We start from the raw sequence: 15708 nt of genomic DNA, 5'->3' as shown, positions 1-15708 counted from the left end.
ACCCCAGCGCGCAAGGGTATTTAAGGTAGCTAGGGCAAAGGCACAGAGGAGCTGAGGGGAGAACTAGGTCTCTGGGTAGTGGCGTGTAACTGTACCGCCCCCGGCTCCAGCAGCGGAGACAAGCCAGACAGGGGCGGGTAGGAGGTAGGCAGACCCCCTTCCTCTCCCTTTCCCCCTCTTGGCTTTTACCTGCTGCCGCTGAAGCGCAGCCACTTGCTCTTGCTGGATTTGCTACTCGGCTCCGACTGAAGAGCAGCCACTGTATATACAGCCTCTTGCACCTGCAGCTGAGGGAGCCACCTTCTGAGTAGGGCAGGCTCCAGCATCCCAGCTCCAGGATGTCATCCCTGGCCAACGCTGAGGCTTCTCAGCCACCCACGGGGATGCACCGGCAGATTGTCGCGACTCTCGCCTGCCTGCTCCTGAACTGCCCTGCGCTGCAGGGTGAGGTACCTTCGCACGGAACCGAACTTCACCCGGCGCTTTACCTGCCTGGCCACAGAGACGCACTTGGCAACAGCATCCCAGACGGTTCCGGCGTCCTGATCTCCAACCCTGGGCTCCGGGTGCCGGTGGGGCGTTCGCTCTGGCTCGACCCGCTCCGGGACCTGGAGATTCGAGTGCAGCCTGGGGACCAGTGCGAAGTGACGGTGCTGGACGCCCCGCCGCTGCAACAGGGAGCCCTCTCCCCGCGCCGCTTTCCCTGCGCCTTCGGGCCGCATCAGATCCAGTACACTCACTTTGGCGCCCGCAGACCCGAACGCGCCCGAGTGCCGCTGCAGCTGCGCTACGACGCCTTGACTTACTCGCTAGTGCTGCCCTTCTCGCTGGAGGTAGACGTTGTCTTCTCCCAGCTGAAGCTGGTGACACGCAACAGGCCTTTGGAGGTGGAGAAGCTGCTGGGCTGGAGTCATGCCATTGACAGGGATGTACTAGACTTCACCTCCCTGGAGTCTGGAGCCACAGCCGCCCCCAGGTGTCGGCTTACCCCCCTTCCACCAGAGGTCAGCCCACTGCCCAAGTATGGGCGCTTGGTGGAAGCTGGAGGGACCCTTCTCCCCCGGGGCAGAGGTATAGACTGTGAGACTTTCTTCAGGGCTGGAGTGCGTTACCAGCACATGGCCACCATACCCTCACCCAATCGGGACTATGTGCCTATGATGGCAGAGCTGCTAGCACCAGAGGACCGAAGCACTGGGTTAGTAGAGGTGCTGGCCCGTGAGTACTTCCAGCTGCTGGTGATAATCCGAGAGGGAGTCAAGAACACGGCCCCCAGACCCAGCTTCTTGGTCATGATGATGATGGAGGTTGATCAGTACATGCTAACAGCCCTGATGCCTGATGCTCTGGCTGCTGAGGACACTGAGTCAGACCCTGATGACCTGGTTTTCAACATTCTCAATGCCTCCACAGTCTCTCCAGAGTACCTGGCTTATCAGGGGTACCTCATCAGCACCGATGATCCCCTAGGCCTTCCAGTCTTCTCCTTCACCCAGAGAGAGCTGCGGGAGCTGAAAATTGCCTATCAGCCTCCTACAAAGAATTTGGATGAGGAGTTTCTCATCCAGCTGAAGCTGGAGGTGATGGATGAAGATGGAGCCACCTCAGACCCCTTTGCCTTTGTGGTAATAGTGAAGCCTATGAACATCCTGGCCCCAGTGGCTACTTATAACAAGGGACTACTGCTTTTTGAAGGCCAGTCAAGGCCCCTGGCCAGCTCTCACAGTCTGAAAATAAGTGATAAAGATAATCTGGAAGAGGTGAAAGTGGCTGCAGTCAGGGGCTTGAGAAATGGGCAGTTGGTGGTACTTGGGTCACCTGCTGGTTGCAAGCATTTCACACCAGTGGATCTGGAAGAAGGGCGAGTGGCATACTTGCACGATGGCAGTGACACCCACAGTGATAACATCATCTTCCGGATGGAGGATGGGTACCACCAGGTGGAATTCCTCTTCCACCTCACCATTGTACCTGTTGATGATGAATCACCAGTAGTCATTGCCAACATGGGACTCTCAATAACTGAAGGACAGGTGGTACAGATCTCCCCCTTTGTCTTGTGTGCTACAGATGTTGACTCTGAGGACTCCACTATCCGCTTTGTGCTGGACAATCAGTCTCTGGAAGTTGAAGAAGGAAGAAAAGGTTGGGATCAGGCTCCTGGTTCTTCTCACTCAGGCCAGCACCTGGGGGAGATGCTGCTGTGACAGGTTGAACCACCTCTGCCTCCTGTAGAGGAAGAATGGCATTATGTAGAAAAGAAAGGAGTTTATGAGAAGGTGGTGAGCGAGTGGCTACAGCGAGATATAACAGAAGGAAGACTCCTCTACCGACATCTTGGACCCCACATCCCTCAATCTATAATGGCCCACCTCACTTTTCATGTACAGGATGACCATGACCCACCCAATCTATCTATCCAGCACTTCTTCATTATCAACGTTCAGCCAGTGGATCTACTGAGGCCAGAGCTATATCCTGGAACTACTCTAAAAATGGATGTGCAAGAATACAAACTCACTCACTTCCAGAAGAAATTCCTGTGATACATTGACAAAGACTCAGATGACCAGAACCTACAGTACACTCTACTGACACCTCCAACTGACACAGATGACAACTACCAAGTCCCAGTTGGAGAAATTGTGCTCACTGATGCACCAGACACACCCGTCATGCACTTTACCCAGGCTCAGGTAAATCACCGGAAAATTGCCTACCAGCCTCCCCAGACAAAGCTGGGTATTACACTCCGGGTAGTGCAATTCACCTACCAGGTGGAAGATGCTGCAGGCAATAGTGTACTAGGTACATTCACATTATTCCTTCACCCTTTGAATAACCAGCCTCCACAAGTCATTAACAGAGGCTTTACTGTCTTGGAGAGAGGCAGCTTTATTCTCAGCAGTAATGTGCTGGATGTTACAGACTCTGACACAGATGCTGACCAGATCATCTTCATGTTAATCTTGGGTCCCCAACATGGGAAATTGAAGTACTTGAAAAAGCCTATGGTTCCAGGAGACTCTTTTATACAAGCTGATATTATTAATGGAAGTATCTCTTACAAGCACGGCAAAGACCAGACTGCCAGTGACACCTTCCAGCTGGAGGTAAATGGCAGAGTACATCATGTACCCATTGTTGTCCAGATTTTTGTACATTCTACTGCAGATAAGAGTTCTAGGATCTCTGAAACAGGTAGTTCATTATTGGATGTCTCCATAGATGTACTAGAGAACAGAGCCACTGAGCTCACAATGAACATCATCCATGACAAAAAGAACACAAGTGACTCAGTGCTGACTTTTACTGTAGAGGACAGCCCCAAATTGGGCATCATTCTGGTGAATGATTTGCCCACAGAACGATTCACTCAAGAGGACCTTATCAGTGGAGCAGTAGCATATCTCCACACTGGAGGTGAAATTGGTTACCAGAAGCAATATGATAACTTCAGCTTCTGTTACTGCAAGAATTTTTATCAATGGGTGTTGGGGAATAGCATTGAGAAGAGGGTGCAGGTGCAAGTGACTGTGCTGCCTGTGGACAATGTGTCCCCAAAGATCTTGGTAGGAGAGTCCTACATTGTCTATGAAGGTGGGAAGAGTCCTTTGACCTTGCAACATCTCAGTATTGAAGATGTGGACTCTCCCCAAGATAAAATCTTATGCATAATGACTGGTCAGCCAGCCTCTGGCTACCTGGAAAATACTGCACCATCTGCTGGCTCAGATGAATCAGGGACAGGTAGCCCTATCAGTGCTTTCTACATCAGAGATGTCCAACTGAGGCATATCAATTATGTACAGAGTATCCACAAGGGGACAGAACCACAAGAAGATCAATTCACCTTCTATTGCTCTGATGGTGTAAACTTCTCCCCCAATGTCTTCTTCCCTATAATAATCTTACCCAGCAATGATGAACAGCCTGAAATTTTCACTCATGAATTTGTGGTATTAGAGGGGATGAGCTTAGTAATAGACACCCCACTACTCAATGGAGTAGATGCTGACCTGCCACCAAATAAGCTTCACTTTCAACTCACAGCCTTCCCTCGACATGGACGAATCATACAGCAGCTGGCCACAGGCAGCCAGCCAATCCACAGCTTCACCTTACAGGAGATTCAGGAGGCATCCACCATCGTGTATGAACATGATGACTCAGAGACCACAGAGGACAGTTTTGAAGTCTGGCTGAGTGATGGCAAGCACACCACCCACAGGAAGGTACCTATCACGGTGATTCTGGTGAATGATGAAACTCCTCAACTAACCATCAATAATGGGCTGGAAGTAGAGGCTGGACATACTGAGGTCATCACAAATGAAGTCCTCAGGGCCACTGACCTTGACTCAGATGATAAAAGCCTCAGTTTTGTCCTTCATTCTGTGCCTCAACATGGGTTTCTACAGCAACTGGGAAAACCAGGAAGAGAAACAAGGAACAGTTTCACTCTGGGAATGAACTTTACCCAAGAAGAGATTGATCAAGGCCTCATATGTTACACCCACACAGGCCAAGAAGGGGTTCAAGACCTTATCAAGTTTGATGTGACTGATGGGGTTAACTTTTTGACAGACTGCTACTTCTATATCAAAATTGTCAACTTAGATGGGACCTTCCCTGAGGTGGTGACCAAAGGGGTTCCATTGAAGGAAGGTGGCAGAGTGACCCTCACCACACATCTTCTAAGCACTGGTGACATCAACATCCCTGATGAACAGCTCCACTTTAGCATCACACAGGCTCCTAACCAGGGCCACTTGGAAAGTTCTGACTATCCAAGGGAACCCATTACCTTTTTCACTCACCCTCAATTGGCTAGCAACAAAATATTCTATGTTCACACTTCAAATGATGAAATAAAGATGGACAGCTTTGAATTTCAAGTGACTAATGGACACAACACTGTGCATAGAGCCTTCAGGATCTTCATCATGGATGTGGATAATAAGAAACCTATCTTAACTATCCACAAACTAGTAGCACAGAAAGGGGATAAGAAACTGATCACTCCTTTTGAGTTGACAGCTGAGGACAAAGATACCCCAGATGATCGTCTTCTCTTTACCATCACCCAGGTCCCCACCCATGGTAGAATTTTGTATAATGGCAGCCATCCTGTCTCCACCTTCACCAAATGGGAGTTGAATGAGAACCTGATCAGCTACTGGCATGATGGCAGTGAAACCAATGAAGATAGTTTGTCATTGACTGTGACAGATGGCAATCACACTGATTTTTACATTTTTCCAGACACTGCCTTGGAGACACACAAACCTCAGATAATGAAGATCCAGATAAGCTCCCTAGACAATAAGCTCCCCAAAATTGTCATTAACAGTGGGGCTCTATCTTTGAAGAAACTTCATGCTGGACACATGGGCTTCCTGATTACCAGCAAGTCTCTGAAAGCAAAGTATCAGGACAGTCCCCATAGGCTCCTGAAGTACAAAGTGACCAGAGGACCAAAGCATGGGTACATTGTTAACACCAGCCTTGGAAATGAGAGCACGCAAGTGTTTACACAAGGTTAGTAGTCATTCTCCCTGGAGTACTGCCCCTCTCTTTCAGTGCATTAGTTCTTTATGTAAAATTGTCCTGACCTGAGACAATGTGAAGAAAGATTCAGGTTCTAATGACATACCACAGAGTGTAAAATTATTTCTGACACTGAAAAAGGCAACAAGTGCTTTTGTTTAGCTATTTCAGCAGAATGACCTCTTAACAAGAACCCATAGGTATTTAATAAGATTGTAGCTACCCCTTAACATTACAAAACATGGGCAGATTCTGCTTCTGAAGCATTATAAAATAAGGTTATGTTTTGTTAGTATTATATTTTAAATTTAAGTAAAGAATGGCATATCTGGGAATCATAGTTTATTAGGAAAGCTGGATTTTTTAAAGCTATTTTGTACCTCGATTTTGGAAATAAATTATTATACTATGCTCATTTGTATTATAATATGCAAATGTAATTTCTGCATTTATTAAAAAAAAGCATAGATATAACTGCATGAATGTGTAGAGAAAATATTTTAAAGACCACTTTCTTTATAGCTGATGTTGCTATTAATGGTGAACAAGAGATTAAGGAAAAGGTCCCTCTGATTTCCCAGATGATATGACACAGATATTTGTCCTCTGGTTGCCCTTTAGATTACCTTCCAACTTCTTTATGTAGCTTCATAGATGAGATGTGAAGGGATGTAGAGTTTCCAGTATATGATACATTTATACCTGGATGAGGGGAAGGCCCTCAACAAGATGGATTGACACAGTGGCTGCAATGATGGGCTTGGGTACAGGAAAGATCGTGGGGCTGGCACAGGACCGGGTAGTGTTTCATTCTGCTGTACCTGAGGTCGCTATGAGTCAGAGATGACTCAATGGCACCTAACAACCATATCTAGATGTAAGCTTAAAGTGATCTTATGAAGGAGATTTTTTAAATAATTTGGTTACATTCTCAGAAGCCCTACATTGTTAAGGAAGCCACTCTGGTGGCTCAGTGCCTAAGGCATTTGACTGCTAACCAGAAGACTGGCTGTTCAAACACCCCAGCCACTCCAGGGAAGGAAGACCAGGCAATCTACTTCTGTAAAGATTTACCTCCTTGGAAACCCAATGAGGGTCACTAGGAGTCAGAATGAACTCAATGGCAGTGGGTTTTGACATTGTTCAAGCAAAAATTTTTGTTCCTAAAGCAAATGAAATCATATGTAGTTTAATAGGAATTTTCTTATACATTCAGGTAATGCAGTAAACCCACTGCTGTCAAGTCTATTCCTACTCATAGCGACCCTATATGACAGAATAGAATGCCCTACACTGTTTCCAATGTTGTAAATCCTTATAGAAGCAGACTGCCACATCTTTCTCCCATGGAGTGGCTGGTGGGTTTAAACCACCAACCTTTCATCTGAAGGTTAAAGAAGTTGAGTATTGTAACCACTGTGCCACCAGTTTGCATAAATAAATACCCCAAAATCATTTGTCCTTAAAATACTAGTATTTAACATAAAAACAGAATTATAGACTTGACTTACAAATTCTTAAAAATTCAAGAGAATAGGCAATAGAAAAATCACAACTTTGTCTTCTTTTCTCTCAAAAGACAGCAGTTGTTCTTATTTCAATTCAATTCAACAGATAGTTGAGTACTTACCATACTCTAAGCTCTATACTTGTGCAAAAGAATTGAAACTAGATAGACCTAGTTCTCCATAGAATGCCTGAATGCTGTAAGTCATGTATAACTAGAATGTTCTCCTTGGTGGGACATCATTCCAGGGATCATACACACAGTAGAACTGTAGTTTATTTTTAAATTGAATTTCTATTTTTGCCATTTTACCTTAAGAAAAAGTTAGAATCATGTTCAGTTACCAAAAACCAAATACACTGCCATCAAGTCAATTTGACTCATAGCAACCCTTGCTTGGGTTTCCTAGGCAATATCTCTATGGAAGTAGATTTCCCAATCTTCCTTCCAAGGAGTGGCTGGTGGGTTTGAACCTCCAGCCTTCTGGTTAGCAGTCAAATGCTTTAGGCACTATGCCACCAGAGCTCCCATGTTCAGTTAGTCATGGTTTTAAATTTTATTCTTTGTAGCTATTCCATGTCCTATTAAAAGACTGAAGTTCTTAACATATTTATTTTCTATTTTGTTACTATGATTTGGTGTGATGCTCATTTTTAGCTGATATTGATGAGATGAGGATCTTCTATGTCTTGAAAGAGGGCAGCAATGCAACAAAAGACATCTTCTACTTCTCTATTGAAGACAATGGTAAGTCATTATTGAACCTTAATACAGGACTCTTGGTTAGTTAAAATCAGTATGAAACTTAAAGAAAAATTAAACTTTTTACAGTAATCACAATTGGTAATGTCAGAAGTGTACAATAATTTAATGTCATAAATTACTGATAAATGAATTCTTTCTTTAAATTCATGGGCCTATGGCAAATGATTCTTGACAATTACCTTTTAGGAAGGGAAAGTGTTATAGATTGAATTGTCTCCCAAAATATGTGTTGTAAATCTTAACCTCTATGTCTGTGGTTATAATCTCATTCGGGAATGGGTTGTCTTTGTTATATTAATGAGGCAGGATTAGAGTAGGGTACATCTTGAATCGATCTCTTTTGAGACATAAAAGAGATTAAGCAAGTAAGAAGAGTAGAGATGGAGGAAGAGAGATGCCAAGCCTTATAAAAACCACCCAGGAGCAGAAGCTCAAAAAAGACAAAGACCTTCCTCTGGAGCCAACAAAGAGAACACTTTCCCCTGGAGCCAGCACCCTGAATTCAGACTTCTAGCCTCCTAAACTGTGAGAAAATAAATTCTGTTTGTTAAAGTCACCCATTTATGGTATATCTTTTATAGCAGCACAAGATAACTGTCGTAGTTAAGGTTTTATGCCAGCTTGGTTTTAAGGGCTGGGCAGCTGGGTGTAGTTATTCCTCATGATGAGCCTGGTAATCGATTCCATGGTAGAATCTACTGTAAGCAGCTGAATAGCTGCCTTTGGAGTGCGATCTGCTTCCAGTATATAAGAGGAAGTTTTGAGAAATGTCTCTAGCTTTGTGGCACATCTGGATCCTGCATTTGGCCATATCTTTATCTCAGTGACCTGCCATGTCATCTGCCAATCTTGAGACTGTTTCTGGAGTTGAACTAGTGGCCAGCCATGTTGCTTGATAATTTGGGGACTGTGCCATTTTACTTGTTGACCTTGGGTTGTCAGCCTTAGTAGCCAGCAACTAAGTTAAGAGAAGCCTCCAGTTTCAGTGGGCCAGGAGCAAGAGGCAGAGCTGAGGCCCAAGGTCGAGGGGCTTTGACCCAGCCCCTAGAGCTAGCACTTTGAACTTGGACTTCTAGCCTCCTAGCTGTAAGAGAATAAATTCCTTTTTGTTAAAGCCATCCACTTGTGGTATTTTCTGTTGGAGCCAAATTGGAAAACCATAACAATAACCAAGACAGAATTTTGTACCAGGAGAGGAGTATTGTTCTAACAGATACCTAAAATGTGGAAGTTTTGGAATGGGATAATGAGTAGAGCTGGAAGAGTTTTGATATACCTCATAGTAAAACCTGGACAATGAATAAGGAAGTCTGAAGATGAATTGATGTCTTTGAATTACATTGTTATCAGAGAATATTGAATATATCATGGGCTGCCAAATGAATGAACACATCTATCTTGGAAAAAATACAGCCAGAATGACCTTTAGAAGGGAAGATGGCAAGATTTCATCTTATTATGTTATCAAAAGGGACCAGTTATGTTGACATGTTATCAAGGGGGGACTAATCCCTGTAGGATATAATGCTTGATAAAGTAGAGGGTCAGCAAAAAAGAGGAAGACCCTCAATGAGATAGATTGACACCATTCCTGCAACAATAAGCTCAAATATAACAACTATTGTGAGGATGGCACAGGAGCAGGCAGTGTTTTGTTCTGTTGCTATGAGTCAGAACCAACTTGAAGACACCTAACAAAACAGTAGTAAAAGCCTAGATTGCCTTGATGAGACTGTTGTTGGAATTATGGATGTTAAAGCAAATTCTGGTGAGGGCTCAGAAGGAAGTGAAGAAAGTTATAGAGAAAGTTGCTGTCATCTTAGAGAATACATATGGTGCCAGAAACAGAATTTTGCTAAAAATGTGGATGTTAAATGTGCTTCTGGTAAGGATTTAAAAGAAAATGATGAACATATAATTGGACAATTGAGGTAGGACAATTCTTTATATGCAGTAGCAAAGAACTTGTCTGAAAGGTGTTCAAATTTTTGGTGGAAGGTAGAACCTGTAAGTGATGAACTTGAATATCTGGCTGATGAGATTTCTAAACAAGATCTTCAAGGGGCTATGTGGTTTCTCTCTTCTGCTTATTGTAAAATGTGAAATGAAAGAGATAGGTTTAAAAATGAACTGTGCAAAATGAAAACAAAACTTAAAGATTTGGAAGATTCTGTTACATAAGCTAAGGACATGTGTTATAAAATATTTACCAAGGATGCTGTTGTTGTTGTTATTGTTATGTGCCATTGAGTCATCTTCAACTCATAGTGACCCTATGTAAAACAGAACAAAACACTGCCTGGTCCAGTGCCAGCCCCACAATCCCTACTGTACCTGATCCCATCACTGCAACCACTGTGTCAATCCATCTTGTTGAGGGCCTTCTCCTTTTTCATTGACCCTCCACTTCACCGAACATGATATCCTTCTCCAAGGAATGGCCCCTTCTTACAACTGACCAAGGTAGGTGAGACAAAGTCTGGCCATCTTCGCTTCCAATGAGCATTCTGGCTGCACTTCTTCCAGGACAACAATAAGCTCCAGAATACCAAGGATATGGCTACAAAATCTTTTGTTAAAGAGATTAATCTTGTCAGTGATGGATCTAACCAGCTACCACAGCAAAAAAATCCATCAACTTAGACTGAAGATGACAGAGGAAGTATGAAAAGAAAGAATACTGTCTGTTTCTTGGAACTCTACAGGCAGAAAATAGGCCAAAGGAACTACATCTGTTGTCTTCCAAGAAAAGAAAAGGACCATCCCTAGACAAGCTCGTTGTTCAGCAGAACTGTTGGAAGGAGCATGGGAATCAGAGCTTTCTTGGTTTCAAAGAGTGGATCCATGGTTTCCTGGATCTCCAAGTGTGGGGTTACTGCATCCTAGATTTCAAAGAGTTGGCTCTTTTCCAATTCATTTCTGGAGTTTGGGGCTGTGGTCAAGATGTGCCAGTGTGGGTGGAGCTGCCCAAAACTGCAGCGGTAGGTCTACCATGCCCAAGAGACAGAATAACAGGGCTTGCTGGGGCTGAGGGGGTGGATTTACCACTCAGATGGACTAGGAGAATAGAGCAACCTTAAGCAGAGGGAGCTGAGTTGCTATCCCAGAGGGTCTGGAAGGAGAACTGAAGCCCAGGGCTAAGGGACCTCCACTCAGAATCCAGAAGGTATGGCCAGCATCCAGACATTGCCCAGATGACCTCAGAGAACAGAGGATTATTTTCAAGACTTGAGAGCTAATGTAAATAGTTTGCTGGGTTTTGGATTTGCTTCTTGACTATTATCCCTTCTTTCCCTCAAATTTCTCCCATTTGTAATGGAAATGTCTGTCTTGTGCCTGTTCCACAATTGTACTTTGGGAATAGATACTTTGTAGTCCAGATTTCACATTCACAGATGAATAAAAATTTACCCCAGGATAAAACAGGTCCAAATACTCATCCATATTTCATTTGGATGATTCAGAAGATGAGATTTTGGACTTGGAGTTAAGACTTTGGGGATTAAGTGATGGGGTAAATGTAATAAGGACATAACTTTTGAGGGGCCAAATGGTGGAAAGTTGTGAATTGAACTGTGTCCCTCAAAAATTTGTGTTGTAACTCCTAATCTCTATGCCTGTGGTTATAAACATACTTGAAATGGGTTGTCTTTGTTATATTAATGAGGCAGGGTTAGCGTAAGGTGCATTTTTAATCAATCTTTTTTGAGATATGGAAGAGATTAAACAAGTGAAAAGAGTCAGGGCAGAGGCGGGGAGGAGCAAGGAGGAGAGAGATGCCTAGCCACATGAATATTACCCAGGAGCAGAAGCTCAAGAGACAAGCATCTTCCTCTAGAACTGACAGAAAGAGAAAACATTTCTTTAGAACTGGCACCCTGAATTCAGATATATAGCTTCCTAAACTGTGAGGAAATAAATTTCTGTTTGTTCAAGCCATTCATCTGTGGCATTTCTGTTATAGCAGCACTGTATAACCAGGACATAATGCAACAGGATTTCAGTAATGAGACCTGAATATTTTACCCAACCTGGATTAGATGTGACATGCTACAGGCAAGGGAATCTTCTCTTCAGGAGGTTCTGACATTCTAGCTGGTGGTTTCTAGCATTCTCAAAAAAATCAGAAAATCTACCTTTAGATTTTGTTAGTAGGCTTTTCACCTCCTGAATACAATCCTAGGAGCTTCTTGATCTTAGAATTGGAGTCTTCTTGGGTAGAATTAATAATATACTGACTGGCATAGAGGAAAAAAAACTTACCCCCAAAAAACTGCCTTTTTATGTTGCACTCATGTCTGTCTATTATGTCTTTAAAGTAGCATGTTTGTTGTTGTTAGGTGCTATCAAGTCAACTCCGACTCATAGCAAGCCTATGTACAACAGAATAAACCACTGCCTGGTCCTGCACCATCCTCACAATCCTTGCTATACCTGAACCCATCACTGCAGCCACTGTGTTAATCCATCTTATTGAAGGTCTTCCTCTTTTTCGCTAACCATTCACTTTACCAAGAATGATATGTTTCTCCAGGAACTGTCCCTTCTGACCACATGACCAAAGTAGGGTAGATGAAGTCTGTGACCATTCTCACTTCCAAGGGCATTCTGGCTGCACTTCTTCCAGGACAGATTTGTTTGTTTGGGCAGTCCATGATATTTTCAGTATTCTTCACCAACACTACAATTCAAAGACATCAGTTCTTCTTAGGTCTTCCTTATTCATTGTCCAGCTTTCACATCATAATGGGCAGCAAGCAGTTAATGAAAGTTACTTTCTTTGCAGGGAAGAAAGGGATATGCTATTTATATGAGCAAAAGCAAAATCATTTCTTTCAGTATGACAGAATAATAGCAGGAATTATGTCTGTGGGCTTCTTGCCACTTGATAATATCTTTCAATAAAAATCACTACTCATTTCCAGTCAGTATTTTACACTTGCTGCCTAAATTGTGTGTAATCAGTCATAGACTGTATTTACTGGAAAGCAGTCCTATGTATAAACCATATGGTATACTAGGTTTGAATCCCAACTTGCCCTAGTGTGATCTGGAGCAAGTTACTTGTCTACTCTGTGATTCAGTTTCCTAATCTATAAAATGCTGGCATTTATACCTATCTCAAAGTGTTGCTAAGAGGAACAGGTAAAATAATATATGTAAACCCACCAGCCATTCCTCAGAAAGGAAGATGGGGCAATCTACTTCCGTAGTGATACCGCCTCGGAAACCCAAGGAGGGGTCGCTGTGGGTCCGACTCGACGACACATAACAACAACACAAAGTCCTTGGCACATCTTTGGAGGGTTCTAATTCTGCCTGCCACAGAGTTGAAGGAATTAACACACAATAGCATTTAGAAGAGTACTTGGTATATAGTAAACATTTAATAAATGTTATAGTAAATATTTACTAAATTACCATTAGAATAATAAGCTGGAATATGAAATTTTGTATTTTTTTCTGATTAAAAGGAAGTTTAATAATAAATTCTTCTAAAGCGTTAATTAGATCATTTGTTAATACAGGAACAACTTTTAAATTATTATTAGCAAAATATTTCACTCAGGTATTACTGGGAACCCTTGGTTTCTCCCTCTTTTTCACTTTTAAATTGATTTTTTATTTACTAGGAGTCTACTAAGTGAGTAAAAGGAAATGAAGTAACTTAAATTCACTTTTCCATTCTTTGAAGCTACATACTGAGCTGTGCACAACGCACACTATCCATATCTTGTTTTCTATGTAAATTGTGTCTTTTTCTTATTTCTGTGCTGTACTTAAAGGAAGCAACATATATCAAAAACATAATATGATGCCTAACATATAGCAATTTTCCAATAAATATGAGTTTTATTTGCTTCTTTTCTCTCACATAGCTATGAACATAACTATACTCATGTACATAACTGGCAATTTAAATGAAAATTTTTGACAATGTGCCTGATTTGTATTCCATCAATTTCTGTAGTTTTGAGTGATCCAAACTAAGGCTATTTCAGTGTAGCCTTATTTGGTCTACTTTTAACATTGATGGTAAATTTCATTATGTTCAAGGGTATCCTAAAAGCTATCAGGAAAATTGTGAATATATTTTAGATTTCTAAATCTCTGAATTCTGCCAATTAAGCATATGTCAATTCATTAGACTCTCCCTTCTTATACGCCTAAGTTTGTATTAAATTTGGCATATCTGGAGCTCTGGTGGCATAGTGCCTAATGCATTTTGACTGCTAAACAGAAGGCTGGTGATTCAAACCCACCAGCCAGTCTTCAGAAGGAAGATTGGGCAATCTACTTCCGTAGAGATACTGCCTCAGAAACCCAAGGAGGGGTCTCTATGAGTTGAATTGACTCAATGGCAGTGAGTTGGGTGTTTTTTTTTTTTTTTTTTTAATTATATATATATATATATGAATAAGGAATGACTGAATAAAGACAATGAATAAGGAAGACTGAAGAAGAATTGATGCCTTTGAAGTATGGTATGGGTAGAAAATATCAAATATACCATGGACTACCAGATGAAGAGACAAATCTGTCTTGGAAGTACAGCCAGCATGTTACTTAGAAGTGAGGATGACGAGACTTCATCTCACATACTTTGGACATGTTATCAGGAGGAACTCAAAGCCAAAAAAACCAAACTCACTGCCATCAAGTCATTTCCAACTCATAGCAACTCCCAATGGGTTTCTGAGGCTGCAAATCTTCATGGAAGTAGACCACCCAGTCTTCCTTCCAAGGAGCAGCTGTTGGGTTTGAACTGCTGACCTCCCAATTAGCAATCAAGTCCCTTATCCACTACATCACCAGAGCTCCTTATCAGGAGGAACTAGTCCCTGGAAAAGGGCATCGTGTTTGGTAAGGGTAAAGAAAAACTGTAGGACAATTTTGCTACAAATTACAAATTATAGTCTAGGTGATTCTGACCCAAGGTAACCTCATGTATTATAGAGTAGAACTGCACTCCATAATGTTTTCTTGACTGTAATCTTTATGGAAGTAGATCATTAAGCCTTTCTTCCATGGAGCTTCCAGGTAGGTTAGTACCTTTAGGTCAGCAACTAATAATAAAATCATTTGTGCCACCCAAGGATATTTGCCACAAATTGTTGTTGTTGTTAGGTGTCATTGAGTCGATTCCAACTCATAGCAACCCTATGTACAACAAAAGGGAATAGTGCCTGGTCCTGGTTCATCCTCACAACCCTTGCAGTGCTTGAACTTATCATTGCAGACACTCTGTCAATCCATCATGTTGAGAGTCTTCCACTTTTTCATTGACCCTCAACTTTACCAAGCACAATATCTTTCTCCAAAGAATGGTCCCTTCTGACAACATGACCAAAGTAGGTGAGATGAAGTCCGGCCATTCTCTCTTCCAAGGAGCATTCCAGCTGCACTTTCTCCAGAAGATATTTGTTCATTCTTACATCTGATTTCTTGACTCCTTGGAAGTTGATTATGGATCCTAGTAAAATGAAATCTTTGATAATAACGTCTATCTTTTCTTCATTTATCATGATGTTGCTTACTGGTACAGTTGTGGGGATTTTTGTTTTCTTTATGATGAGGTGTAATCCATACTGACAATTATAGTCTTTGATCTTCATCAGTAAATGCTTCAAGTTATCTTCACTTTCAGCAAGCAAGGTTGTGTCATCTGCATATCGCAGGTTGTTAATGTGTTTTCCTCTGATCTTGATGCCACATTGTGTTGGATGGGGTTCTCTAGAGAAACACAAAAACCAGCAAAGTATATATATATATATATTTATAGAGAGAGAAAGAGAGAGAGAGAGAGAGAGAGAGAGAGAGAGAGAGATTTATCTTAGATAAATGGCTCACAAATGTATTGAAGCCGGCAAATTCAATCTGAAAAG

At 42.3% G+C, this 15708-nt stretch overlaps 1 protein-coding gene across 1 annotated transcript in view; it reads left to right on the top strand.

Moving 5' to 3' along the window:
* The first annotated feature begins 338 nt into the window (after positions 1 to 338).
* The window catches only part of FREM3 (FRAS1 related extracellular matrix 3), a 177428-nt gene continuing 162058 nt past the window's right edge, over positions 339 to 15708 (top strand). Inside the window, 2 exon segments of the mRNA XM_007944119.1 lie at positions 339 to 5541; positions 7715 to 7804. Of these exon segments, the coding sequence (XP_007942310.1) occupies positions 339 to 5541; positions 7715 to 7804 (5293 nt within the window).

This window comes from Orycteropus afer, unplaced genomic scaffold (assembly GCF_000298275.1).
Source record: "Orycteropus afer afer isolate SDZICR_OR568_19922 unplaced genomic scaffold, OryAfe1.0 scaffold00120, whole genome shotgun sequence".
NCBI lineage: Eukaryota > Metazoa > Chordata > Mammalia > Tubulidentata > Orycteropodidae > Orycteropus > Orycteropus afer.
Note: the sequence above shows the minus strand (reverse complement) of the source record. Positions and strands in the feature narration are given on the sequence as shown.